General features: G+C 42.1%; 1 protein-coding gene across 1 annotated transcript in view; it reads left to right on the top strand.

Moving 5' to 3' along the window:
* Positions 1-19,929, top strand: part of MACF1 (microtubule actin crosslinking factor 1) — a 323,369-nt gene that overhangs the window by 122,032 nt on the left and 181,408 nt on the right. The window contains exons 7-17 of the mRNA XM_070949227.1: positions 1,214-1,326; positions 2,165-2,271; positions 2,936-3,055; positions 5,548-5,643; positions 6,330-6,457; positions 6,620-6,713; positions 7,515-7,669; positions 9,163-9,454; positions 10,680-10,808; positions 12,957-13,034; positions 18,966-19,127. Coding sequence (XP_070805328.1) covers positions 1,214-1,326; positions 2,165-2,271; positions 2,936-3,055; positions 5,548-5,643; positions 6,330-6,457; positions 6,620-6,713; positions 7,515-7,669; positions 9,163-9,454; positions 10,680-10,808; positions 12,957-13,034; positions 18,966-19,127 — 1,474 coding nt within the window. The remainder of the gene's footprint in view (positions 1-1,213; positions 1,327-2,164; positions 2,272-2,935; positions 3,056-5,547; positions 5,644-6,329; positions 6,458-6,619; positions 6,714-7,514; positions 7,670-9,162; positions 9,455-10,679; positions 10,809-12,956; positions 13,035-18,965; positions 19,128-19,929) is intronic.

Below are 19,929 nucleotides of genomic sequence, written 5' to 3'. Positions count from 1 at the left end.
GAATTTGGGATCAAAATCCTACAGCTAGTCCCCAGGATGCTACTGAAGGGTCGTTGAGGGGCTTTCTTCTTAGTGGCACCAAAACTTTGGATGCTTCCCCACCTCTTCACCCCACCAATTCACAAAGCTTTTCTTGTAAAAAGATCTCTCCCTTCACCTGACCCTTCTCTGTACCAAAGTCAGATGAATGGTTTGATTTCTGATTTTTTTTCCATCTCCCCTTTTCACTCTGAATAACAGTGATGTGCTGTTGGGTTTGATTTATTGTGTTTGTGTCTTTCCCAAACCACCTGGAGGTACTTTGTTAAAAAAAAAGAAACTTCCTAGAAAATACAGTAAATAATGCTAGTAATTTATTAGTAGCTAATGCAAGTGCTTCTACCAGTAGTAATAATTGCTCAAGAGCACCCACAGAGCATTCTCTGAATGCCAAACAAGACCAACAACCCTAAAAAAGGTGAGGCGCCCCACCTGAATCCACAGGCAGCCACTCCGAGATGTGATTCTGCAGCTTCTTCTGATTCCTGAGAGCTTCACATGGGCAAGGCAACCTCCACTGAGAGGGGAAAGGGAAATTTCAGTTATATCCATGAAGCCCCAGTCATTGCAACTCATCACATTAGGATGAGAAGGGATTAGCTTTCCAGCATCAAAACATTTGGGCTTGCTTTGTTTTCAGGCTCTATGGACTAAAATCCCAAAGCTACCAATCAACATCACTGAGAATATAACAATGAAAACGGATGTAATTTTCATGGGCAAATTTTGGTTAGAATCCCTCCATACTGTGAAACTTTAGATTCCACTTTAAGTCAGGGTTTAACTTTGGAAATTGTTCTGATTGCAGGGATTTGGGAGGTGGATGCTTAGGAAATCAGATAATTTTTATATGAGGAGGTGAGAGGACCCCACAGACCTTCCCCAGGAGACCTTTGCTTTCCAAGAAGGAGGATGGAGCTGCCTTTGCTCAAGGAGGGCCTCCTTGTTAGAGAAGGATGCCATCAGCATGCTGGCCTTCTCAGTACACTCTCCTCAGAAGTTAACCATTGATGGGCATCTCTTTGCAAATCATCTACATTCACAGAGGCCTTCTGGTAACGTGTGTCCCCAGGTGAAGAGTAGGACAACGCTGTTCCTTTTCTCCTTTAGCAGATGTGTATCACTTGCTTGCAAATGCTGAGTCGTCATAGTTTGGCTTATCTGTTTCCTACAGACCAGATCTTGTGGACATGGAGAGAGTTTATATTCAAAGCAACCGAGATAACCTGGAGCAGGCCTTTGAGATTGCTGAACGGCTTGGTGTCACCAGGTTGCTGGATGCAGAAGGTGATTGAGGGAACATTGGCAGGAGGTTGCATTTGGTGGAGATAAGTTGAGAAAGTTGGGCCCTGGAAGGCAAGAGAGTTTAGATGTTGAAGTGACCAAACCAACTAAGTTTACCACACTGCCAGCATGTTTCCAAGTCAGGTAGATTCCTCCTTCTCAGCATTCTGAGGTTGCTTGAGAAGTTTAACCAGAGGGCGCAGGGCTTTCCAGGGTCTCCCTCACAGCCTGAGATGCCCCCGTGTGGTTGCTTAACAACTGCAGTGGGGGAAGGAGCTAGGATTGTAGTTGTTGAGTGAGATGACCACACGGGTGCCTTGCATAACAAAGCAATGACTTATGACCCAAATTGTGGGCTTAATTGTGGTCATATGTTGACTGCTTATATTACTATTATCTAGCATTACTGATTTCCAAAGCACTTTTAAGAATTTGCTTCCATTAAAAAGCCAACATGCATGTAGGCTTCTGGACTTTCTGGAGGCACTTAATAGATTAAAATAGATCTGCACTGATTCCTGTAGAATCTGAGGCTTACATTTAGTTCTGGTCTGAAGAGTGCATCATGCAGCTTCTTATGAACTATGCAACTTGAGATTGCAGATGGTAAGAACTCCGTTCTTAATTACTTTGCTGAAGAAGGAGAGAGAAGGTTATTCATTGTATGTAAAAAACCACCACTTTAGGGCAGAATAGTTCAAGAGAAAATAATATCTTCCTGGTTCATAAGAAAATTTATATTTATGGTGGATCACACCACAATTTTGATTCCCCTACATGTAGTGCGAAGTAATGCTGTCATGAAAAAGCATTAGATGCAAGTCATTTTTCTTTTTTTCAGATGTTGATGTCCCTTCACCAGATGAAAAATCTGTAATCACTTACGTGTCTTCAATTTATGATGCCTTCCCCAAAGTCCCTGAGGGAGGAGAAGGAATTATTGCCACTGTAAGTTTTGTTATCCTTTGTTCAGCCTGGAGGGTTCACTCAACATTTTGCTCTTCTGCAACTTCTTAGCACTGTTGTTTCAAAGGGAATGATGTCACTGTGTACCTACCTGTAAGGAGAAAGGCAATGAACTGATAGGATAGCCAAGGCCATGGTTTAATTGGCCATTGGTCAACTAAATTACAAATAGTGGACTTGTACAGTAAAAGAGCTGATAGTTTGTGTTTCTAATTCTTTTAAGAGCTGAATTGAAGATTATCGGAAAAGTTGCTGTCCTGTTTCCACTTTTCTCATATTTATATTATGTGTGAGATGTGTTGGCAGGGAATTGGCCGTTGTGATCTGGCTGATGTCAGGTTAGAAAGTCAGCTGTGCTTTTATGCAATCCTCTTCCTTGCTGCCTCTTGGTGGAAACTCAGCTTTTAGGAAGTGAGGATTGTTCTTTGGCTTCCTCTGGTACTGAGACCCTGTCCTGCCCAGCCGTTTCTCGGTTGCATTAGAGCCTTAACACTGGCCTTCAGCTGAACAAAGCTGAACAGAAAGTGTGTGTTTCGGTGTTTGTTTTTTTCTTTTGATGGTTCTTCTTCAGCTGGATGTTTTTGCCTGGTGTTTCCTCTCCATCCAGTGCCACTTGATTGTCCTTTATTTCCCCTTTTTCTTGTAGGAAGTGGACACAAAGTGGTTAGAATATCAAACCTGTGTAGAAACACTGATCAGCTGGATCAAGCAGCATACGATACAGATGTCTGACAAATCTTTTCCGCAAAACCCTGTAAAGCTCAAGGTAAGTTCTGGCCAGTTTTCCTCTTATCAGATCTGAAATAGCTCCTGATTTCAGTTGCTGCACAGTCATTTGTGGAAGCTCCCTTCTATCCAAAATACAAATGTGGTTGATTCTGTGGCCTTGGTTGAACTTAGTGGTGGATTGCATCCCGACTCAGAGAGTCAGTTATTCAGTGATGAGGACACCAGATTAGAAATTAGGAGACCACATATATTGATAGCAATAATAGTGATATAACAAAATAATTCTAACCATATTTATAATTATATTAGCTTATTTAGGTTCCTGTTAAATATATTAGCATATATATAATTATAAACAATGTTCATATTTTACTTAAACATAACAATACTTTTTCTTCATCTAATTTCTACCTCTTATCTCTAACCATTGATAAATACATGTTAAATAATATTCTGTGTCTCCTGTTATCTTTTTTTTTCTTTTGTAAAATGGTATGCCCAGACAATACACTGCAGCCATCTCTGCCCTTTTCGATCGCCTAGCTTCCAAAATAACTACCCCTGCCCCTGTCTCCCTTTCAAAAATGTCTTCCTGCATCTCCAGTTCCCTTTTTAAATCTCTTAAAATGTTTTCCCCTTGGTTTATTTCATCAATCATTGTTGTTTTTGTTATTGTCTCCTTTTTGTCATCTTGTTTTGTTTGCTAGTTAATCTGTTCTGCTTTTTCATCTGCTCTTTCAATTGGCTCCTCCTTTTCCTGGGAGTCTTGATCACTCATTGTCCTTTGTATAATATTTCCCAGTTTTTCCTCCATGCCATGCATTAAGTTCTTAATCTCTTTGTGGTTTCTTATCAGAATGTCCTTGATGCTTTGAAACATCGACACCATTTCTTCCCAAATTCCACTAATTTCCTCCTGATGGAGCATCTCATCTTGTTTTAATACATCCTGTTCTTGTTCAATAATCCAAAAACCATATATTCAAGCCTAAAGCCACTCCCCCCAAAAAATTCAAAGTTCACAATTTTTGTATTCCATAATTAATCAATCTGTTCCTTTAGATAATCCCAAAAGCTTTCCAGAACCTCCTTAAATCCCCTTTACAAGATTGCGTTCAATCTTGTATCATAGCATTCAGGGTTCTCTTTAATGAAAAAAATTGTCCTTATTCTCATATTTAAATCTCCAATAGTCATGTCATAGGTGCATAAAACATATCCTTGTCAGAATTTCAAGGATTTAAGAATATGTTTTACTTTCCTTTTGTCAGCAGATGGCACTCTCAATTTAGATTTCAATGTTAATCAGTTTTAGTCAAATAATAAGTCAAAATATAGAAACAAAGTTTGTTTTTAAGGTAAATAGTTCCAGTATTTTTAAAATGCCTTTCCAGAACAATGCCTGCTCAGTTTGAAAGTCCAATTTTCTGTATTTTTCACAAGTTTTGGGTTTGTTTGTTTGTTTGTTTGCTTTTCTCCCCTTAATTCTTTTCCTTCAATTCTGAAGTTTTTCTCAAAGTGCTTAGTCGCTGCTTTCGCAAATAGTTGTGAGCCTCTCTTTTCCTGGATGTTTTCCTTTTGGGGTTAGGTTTTTTTTTAAGTTTATTTATTTATTTTTATATGCCGCCCTTCTCCGGAGACTCTGGGCGGCTTACAATGCGTTAAGCAATAGCCTTCATACTTTTGTATATTTTATACAAAGTCAGCTTATTGCCCCCACAAACCGGGTTCTCATTTTACCCACCTTAGAAAGGATGGAAGGCTGAGTCGACCTTGAGCATGGTGAGAATTGAACTTGAAATAAGAAAGAATCTTCTCACCCAGTTCCAGACACTGTTCACTATCTCTAAGTCTTAGGTGTTCCTTGGCTGCCCCAACTTCATGGCAGCCATCTTTAGTCTGCCTCTTCTCTCATCGTGGCTGAGAGGGAAAAAAAGTCTGGGGTCCAGCAGGACAGTTGCGACTCTCTGTGGTCTCACAGGGCTCCCCTCTTTGCTTCACCACCCCTACAGGGCGGCTTTGGCTCCTTTCGGAGCCCACCAACGGGGAGACCTCGGCACTGGAGTGTGGAGACCCCCTCCTCGTGTCTGATCTGGCTGTGATGTCAACCGGAAGTTTTTTCCTGGGATGAGAGTCCTTGTGAGTTTAGAGTCAGGAACAAGAATGGTCCAGAGGAATGCAACAAAGAATAGACAGTCCTCAGGATTGCAGGAAGGAAACTAAAAGTTTGAAAAGGATTAAGCAGAAGATCCTGGGAAATTGCCTTCTTCTGAATGAGGCCACCATCTGGCTTTCTGTGAGAGATTGTGAGGAGGCCAGGAAGTCAACACAGGCCCAAATAATCAAGAGGCAGCACCAGCATTGGTAGCGAGAAGGGAGCTATAGGGAAGCTTCCCTTTATGATCTCACTTCTTACTTGTAAGAACTTCTGCAGATCAAAATACAATGCATTTCCCCCCCCCCTTTTTTTAAATCTTTCTTGCCTTCTTTAAGAAAGAGGATTAATGGATAAACCCTCTGATTTTGCAGGCACTTTATAACCAGTATATCCACTTTAAAGAAACAGAAATCCCAACAAAACAGTTAGAAAAAAGAAGCATTGAAGAGTTATACAAATTGCTGGAGGTAAGAGACTTGCATAGGTGTATTGGGATATCTTAAAACAAGGATTGCAAATTATCAACGTGGCTTGATAATGAATGGCACAGAATTTCTGTTCTGCATTCCCTTAAATCTGGCACATGAGTGTCAGTTACAAGTAAGCACTGAGTTCAGCTTTCCCCCCAGTGAAGTTCTATAGCGTGAACCAAATCTCTGTTCTAATTCTCTGTAGTGCTAAATATGTGGGGTCAGCAGCAGTTTTCCTGGGAAGACCATTTTGGGGGGCATGGAAGATTATGGAAGGTGGTGGACCAGGCCCTTTTCCTGCCTCAAGTAGCCTGCTGCCAAATTCTGTGGTCACATTCACACCTCTCTCTCTAGGCCTGATCTCTGGCGACTGCTCCCTAGTTGTTTTCCATGGAAATGATTGAAATTTAGCTAAAACTCAGCTTGGTGAATTTACACCGTGCCTACTGTGCCTTAAGTTATTTAAGACTCTCTAAACAATACTGTCCAAACAGTATTTGTTGGATAAGATATGGTTGTTGCAGAGGAGAATTTCCTGGAATTCTCATTTGCTGCACCTCAACCGGGACAAAAGAATGAATAGTTTGGGTCTCAAAGCCCAGGAAAGGACCTCTTTGTACAGGGTGCATCCTGTGGTCAGGCTCAGGAGAAACGGCTCCTCCTCCTCTGTTGTCTGAATCCAGGTCTGGATTGAATTTGGCCGTCTGAAGCTTCCACAGGGCTACCATCCCAACGACGTGGAGGAAGAGTGGGGAAAGCTGATCATAGAGATGCTGGAGCGTGAGAAGCTGCTGCGACCGGCTGTGGAAAGGTGACTCCCGTGCTGGGCAGTGTGAGGTTGGGGAAGTTTCTTCTCTGTGTTGTGAAGCCTGCTTAAGCAAAACTCGATAAACATAAATATCCTTTATTTTACTTAGAAAAAGAAGTGACTCATCCATTCTCTTTGAAATAGTGACTGAGGTTTATTTTGCAGACTGGAGCTGCTGCTGCAGAGAGCAAACAAGATTCAGAATGGGACCCTCAGCTGTGAGGAAAAACTCACCTTGGCAAGGAACACGCTGCAGGCTGTAAGTCTCTGCTCTTTGGCCTCCTCCCTCCCTCCCTCCCTCCCTCGCAGCCACTGTGAATAGTCTCACCTTTGGTCTCTGGGGGCCACAAGCCTTGGTTACTGGCCTTTGAAAGAGTCCCCCATGCTCTTGGATTGTTAGACGTTTCACAATTTGTAGCTTTGTCTGCCTGCAGTCGCTTCCTTCTGGTGAAGTTTCTCTTGCTCCATCGTTGGCCCCTGTGCTTTCCCTTAGGCTTCCATCATTGGTATGTTGCTTCTTGCTCTTTTCCCTTCCATCTTCGGTTATCTCCTCCTCCTCCTTCTGTTTCACTGTCTCCCCTGTTCCACTTGCACTTTCCTCTCTTGCCTTTATCAAGTATTGCTGTGGTAGCACAGTGGTTAGAATGCAGTACTGCAAGCTAACTCACTGCTGCTTCCGGAGATTCTAACTGGCTCAAGGTTGACTCAGCCTTTCGTCCTTCCAAGGTCTGTAAAATGAGGACCCAGATTGTTGGGGGCCATAGGCTGACTCTGTAAACTGCTTGGAGAGGGCTGTAAAGCACTGTGAAGTGGTATATAAGTTGTAAGTGCTTTTATTACTGCAGCCTTTCTTGCTACATGTGCAGAAATGCTCTGGTCTTTGACATCCTTCGGAGAAACAATCCTGTACCACACTGTACTCTCGGCTGACACTTTTTTTTTTAGGATCAATTCCCTTTTCATGACTGTACAGCTCCTCTGCCAGAGGTTTTGGGCATCTTCCTCAAAGTGCATCACAGAAAGAGAATCTCCTTAATAACCTTAAATTATCTCTTGCCAGGATGAAGCCCACTTGGAGTCGGGCCAGCCAGTGCAGTATGAATCCGACGTCATCATGTACCTCCAAGAGTGCGAGGGACTCCTCCGACAGCTTCAGACAGATGTTCAGATACTCCGGGATGAGAACTATTACCAGTTGGAGGAGCTGGTCTTCAAGTGGGTGATGTTTGTGGGCAGCTGAGCTTAGAAAGGAGCATTTAAGAGCACGTAAAACAGTTGGGAAATAAAGTTGCATTTTGAGTCGGGGGAAAGGGTGGCTTCTCCATCTTCCAAGGACGGTTGGTCTTGGGCCAGTCTGAGGACCTTGTAGTGATTGGATATGCCCCGTGACTTTCCATCTGACTGATTCAGTGATTGAATTTATACTGCACTGCACTCGCACAGGAATCATTTCACACAAGTACAAATGTTATAATATCTGCACCCCAATGAAACCCAAAAACATAAAGCACACAAACTAAGACATGTCTGGTCACGTGATGCCTCAATTTACAATCGTGATTTATGACCATAATTCTGGACTTGATTATGGTCATAGGTCAAGTATTTTTTCATGTTTTAATCTGTTATATTTTAATAATTAGCATTTTTATGAATAGTTGTTTTATCGATTGTTGTACGCTACCCATCATAAAAAGAGATGAGATGGATGGTCATATAAATGGGATAAATAAATAAAGGGTCAGGAAGTTTCCAGCATTGTGTTTGCAGTTGTGTGTGCGTGTGATTCTCTGCTGGAATGGACCTTGGAGGTCTTCTAGTCCAACCCACTACTCAAGCAGGAGACCTTATACTATTTCAGACAAGTGGCTGCCCAGTCTCTTCTTCAAAGCCTCCAGTGATGGAGCTCCCACGATTTCTGAAGGCAACTTCTGTTCCACTGGTTAATTGTCCTCACTGTTAGGAAGTTTCTCTTTAATTCCAGGTTGCTTCTCTCCTTGATTAGTTTAATATGTTTTTGTTTCCAGTCCTTTAATTTCTTAGTTGCTCTTCTCTCCACTTTTTCCAAAGTCTCAACATATTTTTTGCAATGTGGTAACCAAAACTGGGTGCAGTATTCCAAATGTTGCCTTACTAAGGCTTTACAAAGTGGTACTAATACTTTGTGTGATTTTGATTCTATGCCTCTGTTTATACAATCAAGGATTGTATTAGCTTGTTTGGTGGCTGCCACACACAGGTGACTCATGCTTAAGTGACCGTCCACTAGGACTCCAAGGTCCTGTTCACAGTTTCTGTTTTTTGAGCCAGGTTTTGCCTATATCTGTATTAGTATCTTTGGTTTTTCCTGCCAAGGCATAAAACCTTACTTTTCTCCACATTAAATTACATTTTGTTGGAAAGGGCCCATTGTTCAAGTTTGTGAAGATCTTTTTGGATCCTGAGCTTGTCTTGTGGGGTGTTGGCTATTCCTGCCAGCTTAGTATCATCTGCAAATTTGATGAGTTCCCCTTCTATTCCCTCATCTAAGTCATTTATGAAGATATTGAAGAGTACTGGGCCTAAGATGGAACCTTGTGGTACCCCACTGCTTCCTTCCTTCCATGTAGATGTAGCCCCATTAAGGACTAGCCATTGAGTACGGTTTGTCAGCCAGTTACAAATCCATCTGGTGATGATGATATCTATCTTGTCTGATTCTCTCCCAGGATTGTGCGGCTTCAAGATGAATTGGTAACTTTGAGGCTGGAATGTACCAATCTTTACCGGAAAGGTCACTTCTCCTCCCCCTCCTCCTTGGACTTGGCACAGCCTTCCTCCTTGAGCACTAGACACTTGAAGACGGAACCTTTGCTAAAAGGAACAATTGCCCCTCCTGCATCTACCTCCTGGATTCGGAAGCCAATGACTCGCGTGGAGTTGGTGGCCATTTCATCCTCTGAAGATGAGGGCAACCTCCGCTTTGTGTACGAGCTGCTCTCTTGGGTAGAAGAGATACAGGTGCGTTGCATGATGGAAAGGAAAGAAGGACATCAGGTGATGGGTCTGGTGGTGTTCAGACAAAGTGCTGAATTAGATCAGTTACTGCCCTTGTGCAATATGCTACATAAGTTGGGTAGTGTTGAGCTTGGTTAGATTTTTTTTGTAGCTTAGTTTTGTTGCTTAGTTCATGTCTATATGGTATCATTACAAACTTAGAAAATGGGTTACTTCAATCACCAGATTAGCTATGTTGTATGAACCCAATCTTGTGGGTGTACCTTTTGGGAAAAAAAGTTAATAACATTCTAAGATTCCATGAATAGTTTTTTAAATGGTTTGGTTATTTATTTTGTTTATACACTCTAGATTATGGAAGTACAATAAAAGCCATGTTGTTTTATTAATAGAAACCTCATACAAAGTAAAGAGAAAATTTTCTGGAGAGCAGAATCTACATACTACTAAAGCTCTCCTGTTTGCCTGTGTGTAATCTTTATCTGGGTGAAACATTGCATTGAAGGGTAATAATTTCTGAACCCAGGTACCTCAAATGGGCTAACTTTCAGAATGCATCCAAAATCCGGAACCCATGACCCCCCTGAACTGAAATTTAGCAAATGTTATAAAACATGTTATGACATAATACAAAATGTCATATTTCCTGTGGTCAAGTCTCAATGTTCATCTGTGCTATACAGTAAGTACTACAACATGGGTTACTTTCAAGGCAGATGCATCTCTGAATATCTCCCTGAATCTTTAAGAGCTTTTCCAGTACATTAAATGCTCTGCTATTGTTGTAAGCATTGAAAATTCTGGTAAAGGACTCTCTCTGAAACGATGACTCAGTGGGTCCCAGGTTGTCGTGTTGCTCTTAGAAGTAATCTGACTTTTGATGCTGCTCTTTTTATAAGCACCAGAGAGATCAGAGAAAGAACAGAGAGAAGTTTGCATTGCTATAATGAACTTGGTACACAACACAAGTAGGCCAGTTTGCCTTGAAAAACATTATTTGGCCAATTTATTGTAAAAGTTAGGCAAATTTGGAAAAGATTTCCACTGATTTTCTATTGCCAGATGTTGTAAATGTAAATAGTTATGAATTTGTTTTTAGTTTTAAAAATCAATTGGAAAAAGACAGTAGAGTAGAAAGAAATGTTACTGATCAGCAAAACCCTTTTGGTAAGAACTGCGGATACTTTTTTCCTGCATTGACTGGTGGCTCCTTTTGATGGCCTTTCAGATGAAGCTGGAACGATCTGAATGGGGGAATGACTTGCCCAGTGTGGAAGCCCAGCTGGAGGCTCAGCGCCAGGTCCACAGTAGCGTGGAAGGCATGGGCTCCAGCGTGAAGGAGGCCAGGATGTACGAGGTGAGCAGACCCACCTGGGCTCATTTGACCCACTTCAAGATGGCTTTGAGGACACCGGCAGGCAAAGTGGGATTATGTTTGTCCTGTTTTCAGAGCTGGGTTGATTTTCTGTAGAACATGTTAACTTTTTTCTTGGTCTATAAGTATTCACCTCATCTCATCATCATCTTATTCCTCCGGGTACCATTGATAGCCAATGCAACAACTTCAAAAGATATTTATCACTTTCACTAGGAGGCTCCAACTGGAACCCAAAAGGTTTTTGTAGTCCGCCTCTCCATTTTACAGCAGGTCCTCTGAGTAGGCGAGCCTAGTGGTAGGATCACCATTATGTCACTTTTGTGTCCATCTGTTATCAGGCAAATATCCAAAGTATCTTGCCTTTTTTCCATGTCTTCTAATGTTCTTTTTGATGGCATCTTTGAAGTTAGTCCATCATTGACCTAATTTCTGATCTGATCTCTGAGTTCTCGCTCTTAAGCATTTTGTCTTTCTATTGCTTGCTGCATAACTTGGAACTTTTCTGCATCAGAGTTCTAGTCTAAATTTTATTCCAAATTTACCATATTTTTCAAACTATAAGACGCACTTCCTCCCACCCAAAAAAGTGGAAATGTCTGTACGTCTTATAGAGCAAATACAGGCCTGTTTTTGGCCTCCCAAACCTTCCGCGGGTCCCGTTTTTGCCCTCTCCGGTGTCGGGGAGGCTGAAAACACGACACATGGAGGGTTTGGGAGCCCAAAAACAGAGTGGTTCTGGATGCCAGGGAGGCCAAAAACTATTTTTTCCCCTTGTTTTCCTTCTCTAAACCTAGGTGCGTCTTACAGTCTGGTGCATCTTATAGTCTGAAAAATACGGTAGTTATATAAATAATGCAGGTCTGTTTACAGGAATATATGAGGTATTTTCTGGGCCTTGCTTAGCCTTTGACCGCTGTGTGGCCAGAAGCTACCCTCCCCAAAGATTGGGGGCAGCGGGGAGCTAAAGTCATTAATTTGTGTTTAAATATATTTGAAACAAAATGTAGCTAATATGATTACTGTCTAATCCTAAATTTAGCCATTTTTCCCTTCTGTCACATTAAATATTTTGAAATGGTGGAGACATTCAAGGCCTCTGAGGGCCATGCCCTTAGGAAGCTGTCTGTGCTTCTTTGGCATTGATGCTCAGCTCTTTGATTCGGCGGGTGAGGTGGGTTCCGCTAGCATCACCCAAAGTCTGTCTTTCCACAAGAGTCATTCTCCATTCCTGGGAAGAGGGAATGTCCCTCTTCCAGAACCGGCTGGACCTTTCTCCCTCCAAAGTAACCTGCTGAGTTACTCACTGGGTTTGTCCAATAATCTAGATTCAAATGAGGTGTGATGGTTTCTGGTTCCATATGCGGTGGGAACTTAGCCACTCTCTTTGCATGTTGAAAGAAAGAATGAGAAGGAGTAGGAAGGCTTTCTAGTTGATTCTGCTGCCTTTGAGCTAGAGAAAGAGACCATGAATTAACAGGCAAGTCTTCCTACCTGGCCCGCCTCTACTCCAGGTCCTTATCTCAGGGACAGAGAAGACACAAAGCAGCTGGGACTTTTCCTCAAAGAAAGAATCAAGAAAAGGAAATAGTTTGCTTTTTCATAGTGCAATTGGTCTCTAGAGCAGGGAAGGATCATTATTTTCCTTTTTCTGAACCTCATGAGGATCACAGAATCATCGTAGGATGACCGCCAGATTGGATGGCACCACAACACTGGGCTGATTAAAAATAATTTATGAGTTTGCTTATTTCTTTACAAACTCTGAAAGGTGGGTATTTTAACACCCACCTCAATGTTCAAATACAGCTTGAGTATTTAAGAAGGCAAAAATAAAAAGCAACCCATATTGCTGAAAATGACTGGTTTTGATGGCTGATCCTGAAGGACATTTTGGGTTCTGCAAAACTTGGTCTAGATTCTAGGGGCTGCATGTGGGCTGCAGGTTGCCCAATTCTGCCCTAATTGGTCTTGAGCTGCACTGTCTATTAAATTGTGTTGAGTCCATAGTGTGTAATTTGAAAAGGAGGGAAGGAAGAATTTCAAAGAAGCCATCATGTCTAGCATGAGCATTTCCAACTATTGTAGCATTATTTTTAATTAGCCCTTTTTGTCCTCTTCTCCATTTAGGGTAAAATGTCTTCAAATTTCCATGCTAGCTACACTGAAACCCTGGGAAAACTGGAGACGCAGTACTGCAAACTGATGGTGAGTATCTTTGGCAGATTTCTTTCTAGGGCCAAAAGGATGTCTGAAAATGTTTTGCAAATTCCTAAACTTTTTGAAGCCCTAACAGAAGTGCCGGTGCCAATAGAGGAGAATCTCTGTAGCTCAAGGTTGAGCTATGGGACTTCCGGTTGATGTTGCTGGGAGAACGACTGGAAAATAGCAGAGCTCCACCGGGATCCATAAAATGCAGCCGGCAACTGCTTGTTGGGAGACCCGACGGGGAGGGGGAGATGGAGAAAGGAGAGGTGCTTCATCGATCATGAGGAAACCGCAATTTCCTCGTTGATCCGAAGAAAGCTCCTCTAAACAGCAGCAGGGATGACGGCCATTTTTGGTCAGTCACAAGCTGGGACAACCGGGACATTAAAATCTTGTGCTGGAGTAGTGTGTGGACAGAGCAGTGAAATTGGATGAGAAAATTTCCAACTGTTACCTTAGAGAGTTAACCTAATTTAAAAGTTCCCAAAAAATGATCTCCAAATTTTAAAAAAGCGGCGATTGGATTTATGGAGAATGATTAAAGACTAAAAACTAAAGAGGAAGATTACAAATTAAAGATTCAGAAGTAAAAGGAAAAACCTAAAGGATGATTTAAAACATAGAAAGCCTATGTGACTATTGGGAATAATTGTTTTTTTAAACTCTATTTCTAACTTCCCTGACTGGATGACAATCAGCTGTTTCTGATTTTTTACATTCTTTGGAACCCTGGAATTGAGCCATCTACTTGACCCTGACTTTATCTTAGTAGGTGATTTGGATGCTGGGAAATATTTACTGAGATTCAGAAGCAAATTAAATTAAACACTAAAACTCTATTGGAACTGTACACTGAAAAGTGGATTTGAAAGACTTGAAGGAACAAAAGAAGAAAAGATAAATAAGACTTTAAAATCTGGACAATTGGGAAGGTGTAAATTGGAAATTATAAAAACTGAAAATCACAAACTAATAGAAAATTTGGGGACTTGGAGGAATAATTTTGGAATTGACCAAATCTTATTAACAAGTGATTTTTTCTGGAGTTTTCAGATATTGGGATATTGGGACATTAGAGGGATATTAAGTTGTTACAAAATGACCCAGCAGGAAACAATAAAGTTTTATGAAGAAATGCTAGAAATAGCGACAAAGAATTATAAGAAGTTGATGAAAAATTTAAAGATAAAGATGTGAAAGTAGAAGGCTCTCAACAAATGGGGGAAAAATATGAATTTAACATACAGAAGAAATTAGAAGGAGTGGTAGAAGGGACAAAGCAAAATAAAATACAAAAAGATAAAAATAAGTTAAAAGCAGATAAAAATACTGAAAAGACAGCCATAATAAATACTAAAAATCAAATAGACAATACCCTAAGAGCTTATAACAGAATAGAGGGGGGGAAAAGAAGATCTTTCAAAAATAATGAAAGGGTCATACATGGATATTCAAAAGATGCAGCAGAAGGAGATAAAGGGTAAAGCAGAGGGAACAATTAGTCTGTGTAAAAATGCTAGAAAGACATATAGGATTCCAAGAAAGAAACATAAAAGAATCGCTAAAAAAATCAATAAATGATGAAATTCTAAAAAGGCTGAGAGATGATGGATAGAGATATAATATTTTACAATATATATAGACATATAATGGAATTTATTATAAATACAGATACATTAAGATTAGGAGGTGGAAGGCTAGGATTAGGTATATCTAAAGGTATGATCATTAGGATTACATTTACAAGATGTAAAAATATATTGGAAAATATAGTTTTCAAGGACTATAAATTCAGGGGATTTAGAGATATAATCTTGAGACTGATTAAATCTTATTGACAACTGGTTTTATTGGTATTTATAGAAAGTTGAGATATTGAAAATGTGGAAAACTGAATGATAAATTGGGAAAATAGTATAATATCGATTGATACATAAAAGAATATATTATAATTATATTGAGCACATTAAGGCTAGAAGTTGGAAGATAAAAATTCTGTATATGTAATTGTATTATTACTGTGAGCACTGTGTGAAAAATATGTCAACCCAGTCATTACAGTGTCCACAAAAAAAAAGTTGGTTGTTAAAGAAAAACTGTAAATAACACATATACAAAAAAGCTTAGTTGTTTTCCTTCAGACATTTCATGTTACAAACAGGCAGCATGCATCTTGAAACAACTAGGTAATGTGAAAGGTAGCTGGGTGACTTTGAGCCAATTGCCAGAAGACAATGAGTTCTAGTCCCACCTTAGGTATGAAAGCTGATTAGGTGACTTTGGACCAATAACTCTCTCTCAGTCCAACCCACCTCACAAACTTATTGTGGGGATAAGCGTTCGAGGAAGGAGTATTAAGTATATTTGCTGCTTTGAGTAATTATAAAGTAATAAAGGTGGGATAAAAATGAAATAAATATATAAACATTATAAATAAACAAACAATAGACCAAGCAAGTCCAAAACCGCTAGAGAATTTCTGGAAGCCTGGTGCTCTGCCAAATTGGCCATCAATAGACACATAGACATAAACAATATCTACATACTGTGCAAAAGAGACAATCAACAAGCCAAAAAGAAAACAAAAAGATCCAAACACCTCCCTATCAGCAATCAACATCCAGATGAGCATAGATTTATTTATTATTTATTTATTTATTTATTTATTATTGAATTTCTATACTGCCCTTCTCCCTGAGGACTCAGGGCGGTGTACAGCCAAAATTAAAAAACATGCAGAACAAATATTAAAAAACAATTAAAAGATATATAAATATGGCCCAATTAAAACTCATTACCAATTAAAACATTTAAAACATTTAAAAACAATTAAAAATTTCATCTTAAGCCAGCCCGGCTTGCTTGAAAAAATGGGTTTTAAGAGCACGACGGAAGGCACTGAGGTCCTTGATTCTCCTTATCTCTGGGGGGAGCTGATTCCAGAGGGTAGGTGCCCCCACAGAGAAGGCCCTCCCCCTGGGGGGTCACCAGCCTACACTGTCTGGCTGATGGCACCCTGAGGAGGCCCTCTCTGTGGGAGCGCACGGGTCGATGGGAGGTCGTCGGTAGCAGCAGGCGGTCTCGAAGATAGCTAGGCCCTATGCCATGGAGCGCTTTGAAGGTGATAACCAGCACCTTGAAGTGCACCCAGAAGACCACCAGGAGCCAGTGCAGCTCGCGCAGGAGCGGTGTTACATGGGAGCGCCATGCTGCTCCCGTCACTACCCACGCTGCTGCATTCTGGACCAGCTGGAGCCTCCGGGTGCTCCTCAAGGGGAGCCCCATGTAGAGAGCGTTGCAGTAGTCAAGGCGAGAGGTGACGAGGGCATGAGTGACTGTGCACAGGGAATCCCGATCAAGAAAGGGCCGCAACTGGCGAATCAGGCGAACCTGACAAAAGGTCCTCCTGGTTACAGCTGTCAGATGTTCCTCCAAGGACAGCTGCATATCCAGGAGGACTCCCAGATTGCGAGCCCTCTCTGTGGGGGCCAACGACTCGCCCCCAATAGTCAGTGATGGAGTCAACTGACTATATCGGGATGCCGGGAGCCACAGCCACTCAGTCTTGGAAGGGTTGAGCTTGAGCCTGTTCCTCCCCATCCAGACCCGCACAGCCTCCAGGCACTGGGACATCACTTCAAGGGCATCGTTGGGGTGGCCTGGGGTGGAGATGTACAGCTGGGTGTCATCAGCGTACTGGTGGTATCTCACCCCAAAGCCACGGATGATCTCACCCAGTGGCTTCACATAAATGTTGAACAGAAGGGGCGAGAGGACCGATCCCTGCGGCACTCCACAAATGAGAGGCCTCGAGGTCGACCTCTGCCCCCCTGCCAACACAAACTGCGACCGGTCGGAGAGAAAGGAGGAGAACCACCGTAACACGGTGCCTCCCACCCCCAACTCTTCCAGCCGGTGCAGCATGATACCATGGTCAATGGTATCAAAAGCCGCTGAGAGGTCTAACAGGACCAGAACAGAGGAGCAACCCCTGTCCCGAGCCCTCCAGAGATCATGAAGCAACGCGACCAATGCCATTTCCATGCTGTGCCCAGACCTGAAACCCGACTGGAATGGATCTAGATAAGATGTTTCCTCCAGGAATTGCGGAAACTGTCGTGCGACCACACTCTCAACAACCTTCGCCATAAAGCGAAGGTTGGAGACAGGACGATAGTTGGCCAATATTTCCGGATCCAGGGACGGCTTCTTGAGGAGAGGCCTCACCACCGCCTCTTTCAAGGCGGTGGGGAAGTAACCCTCACTCAATGAAGCGTTAATAACACCCTGGAGCCAGCCTCGTGTAACCTCCCAGGAAGCCAGTACCAACCAGGAGGGACACGGGTCCAGTAAACATGTGGCCACACTAAGTCTTCCCCAAATCCTGTCCACATCATCGGGAGTCACAGCATCAAACTCCTCCCAGATAACATTTTCAAGACTATTCCTCGTCACCCTGCCCTGATCTACCCAGTCAGAGTCCAAATCCCCCCGGATCTGAGCGATTTTGTCATACAGGTATTGTCCGAAATCCTCCGCCCTGCCTTCCAAGGGATCCTCCCGCACTCCCGGATGGAGCAGGGAGCGGGTTACCCTGAACAGGGCGGCCAGACGATTCCCTGATGATGCAATAGAGGCGGAAAAGTAATTAAACGTTGCCATCTTTATCGCCACTAGGTAGGCCTTAATATGCGACCTTACCCGTGTTCGATCAGATTCAGCGAGACTGGCCCTCCAACCGCTCTCCAGGCGTCTTTTCTGGCGCTTCATTTCCCTCAGCTCCTCAGTGAACCAAGGAGCCGCGCGGGATCGGCACCGGGTCAGAGGCCGCAAAGGCACGACTCAGTCCAAGGCCCCACCAGCCGCCCGGTCCCAGGCGGCTACCAGCTCCTCGGCCGAGTCATGTGCTAGAACCTCAGGAAATGGCCCAAGCTCCGTCTGGAACCTCTCAGGATCCATCAGGCGCCTGGGGCGGATCCATCTAATTGGATCCGCCTCCCTGCGGCGGGGGCAGCGGTTCGAAAATCCAGGCGAAGGAGTGAGTGGTCTGTCCAGATTTACTCCAGGATTAACATCAGACCGACAATCAAGAAATACCATATATACTCGAGTATAAGCCGACCCGAATATAAGCTGAGGCACCTAATTTTACCACAAAAAACTGGGAAAACTTACTGACTCGAGTATAAACCTAGGATGGGAAATGCAGCAGCTACTGGTAAATTTCAAAAATAAAAATAGATACCAATAAAATTATATTATTTTAGTAATGTAATCCTTCTAGTGCTTCTTATAGCACTAAAAATATTATCTAGTCACGAACGATCTGCAGGAAAACAGCCAAGCTCAGAGAGTGCCAAGAATGCCACAGAAATGCCAGTTTCTTCTTCCTTCAAAGGCCATTTCTGTGTGTGCCATTTGTCTTGCCACAAGGACAGATTCCTTGCTGGGGCTTCTTAGCTGCCCTCCTCTCATCATCTCTAGAGATAATGGACTCAGGAACTCACTTGCTGCTTTGCTCAGGTTCTCATTTCGATGCATTTCACCATCAGGTTGGGCAAAGGAATTCCACAGAAAAACCAGATGCCTTTTTCCATGCATTTGTATTTACTTTTCCCCAAATATGGCATTTCTGAACATCCTTTTGCTAATACGTGTTTGTGTGCATATTTTTTCACATCACATCATTTTCAAAAATTTTGCAGTGAAGTTGAAGAAGTTGGTGCCTTTTTGTTTTTTTTGGATTAAGGAGGAAAATATGCAAATTGAACACCTTGTTGGATCTTATGTATTTTCTGTGTTAAAAACTGCTTGGCAGGGTTTATAAACCAGTTCTTTAGGAATTATTTTCTGTGCTCACAAATAAGACATCTAAGAGCAGAAATCACTTGAATATTGTGAAATGTGACAAAATGTGTCATCTTTATGCAGGAGACATCCAGTTTCCGACTACGCCACCTCCAAAGTTTGTATGAATTTGTATCACAAGCAACAACTGAGTTAATTTGGCTAAATGAAAAGGAGGAGGAAGAACTTGCCTACGACTGGAGTGACAACAACCCTAACCTGACGACAAAGAAGAGTTATTTCTCAGTGAGTAGAACGACCTTGTAGCGACAAAAGGAGACTGGTTGACTTCTATTAGGTCTTCTGGAAGTCAAGAGAGGAGACCAATGAGGGAGGTTTTGTAATCACAATTTCATATTTTTCAGTGTAGATATTGTAAGAAGAGAGTGTTTTGGTCTGTGACAGCCAAAAATTGGAAAGAGTCTAATAGTCTAGTTTTATTATCAGTCAAAGGCTTTGATGAGTAGCATGTGGCTGACCGTAAAAATTCTTAGTTTTAAAAATGCTACCAGATCCTTCCTGACATTTCTCAGTGAAGTTAGTACTTAGAAGAAGTTATATTTCAGTGTGGTCTTTCAAATATTCTTTATTTTGTTTTGACCTCCAGATGATGCTTCCTAACTTGCTGTTTCAGACTTTTTATACAGGCTGAAATCTTTTGGGTCACATCAATACTAAATTATTTATCTAGTCCTGTTGTTTTCACCATTTCAGTCGATCCTAAACTCTGATAATCCCACCCAGCTGTAGAAACCTATTGGCACAGCATTTCCAAGACAGAACCATCCTGCTTCTTTTAAAAACCTCCAAAGAATCTAGAATCTCTTGAGATGGCTGTTCCAAAGTTGGATAACTCTTACCACTAGGACACTTTCCTTGATTTCCAGTAATCTCAGCCTCCAGGTCACTTGGGAATATGTCGAACAGCACCAGGCATGGAAGAGATCCTTCCCTTTGCTCCACTTGACCCAGGGCCTTTGGGGCGCGCTTGTTGCATGCATTGCTGGCACAGCTTGCTACCAACTTGTAGCATAGTCTGGACCCTCTT

The sequence above is a fragment of the Pituophis catenifer genome, unplaced genomic scaffold, assembly GCF_029215685.1.
Source record: "Pituophis catenifer annectens isolate HBS135680 unplaced genomic scaffold, rPitCat1.0.hap2 SCAF_9, whole genome shotgun sequence".
Taxonomy (NCBI): domain Eukaryota; kingdom Metazoa; phylum Chordata; class Lepidosauria; order Squamata; family Colubridae; genus Pituophis; species Pituophis catenifer.
The sequence above is the reverse complement of the archived record's forward strand: the minus strand, read 5'-3'. Positions and strand labels throughout refer to the sequence as shown.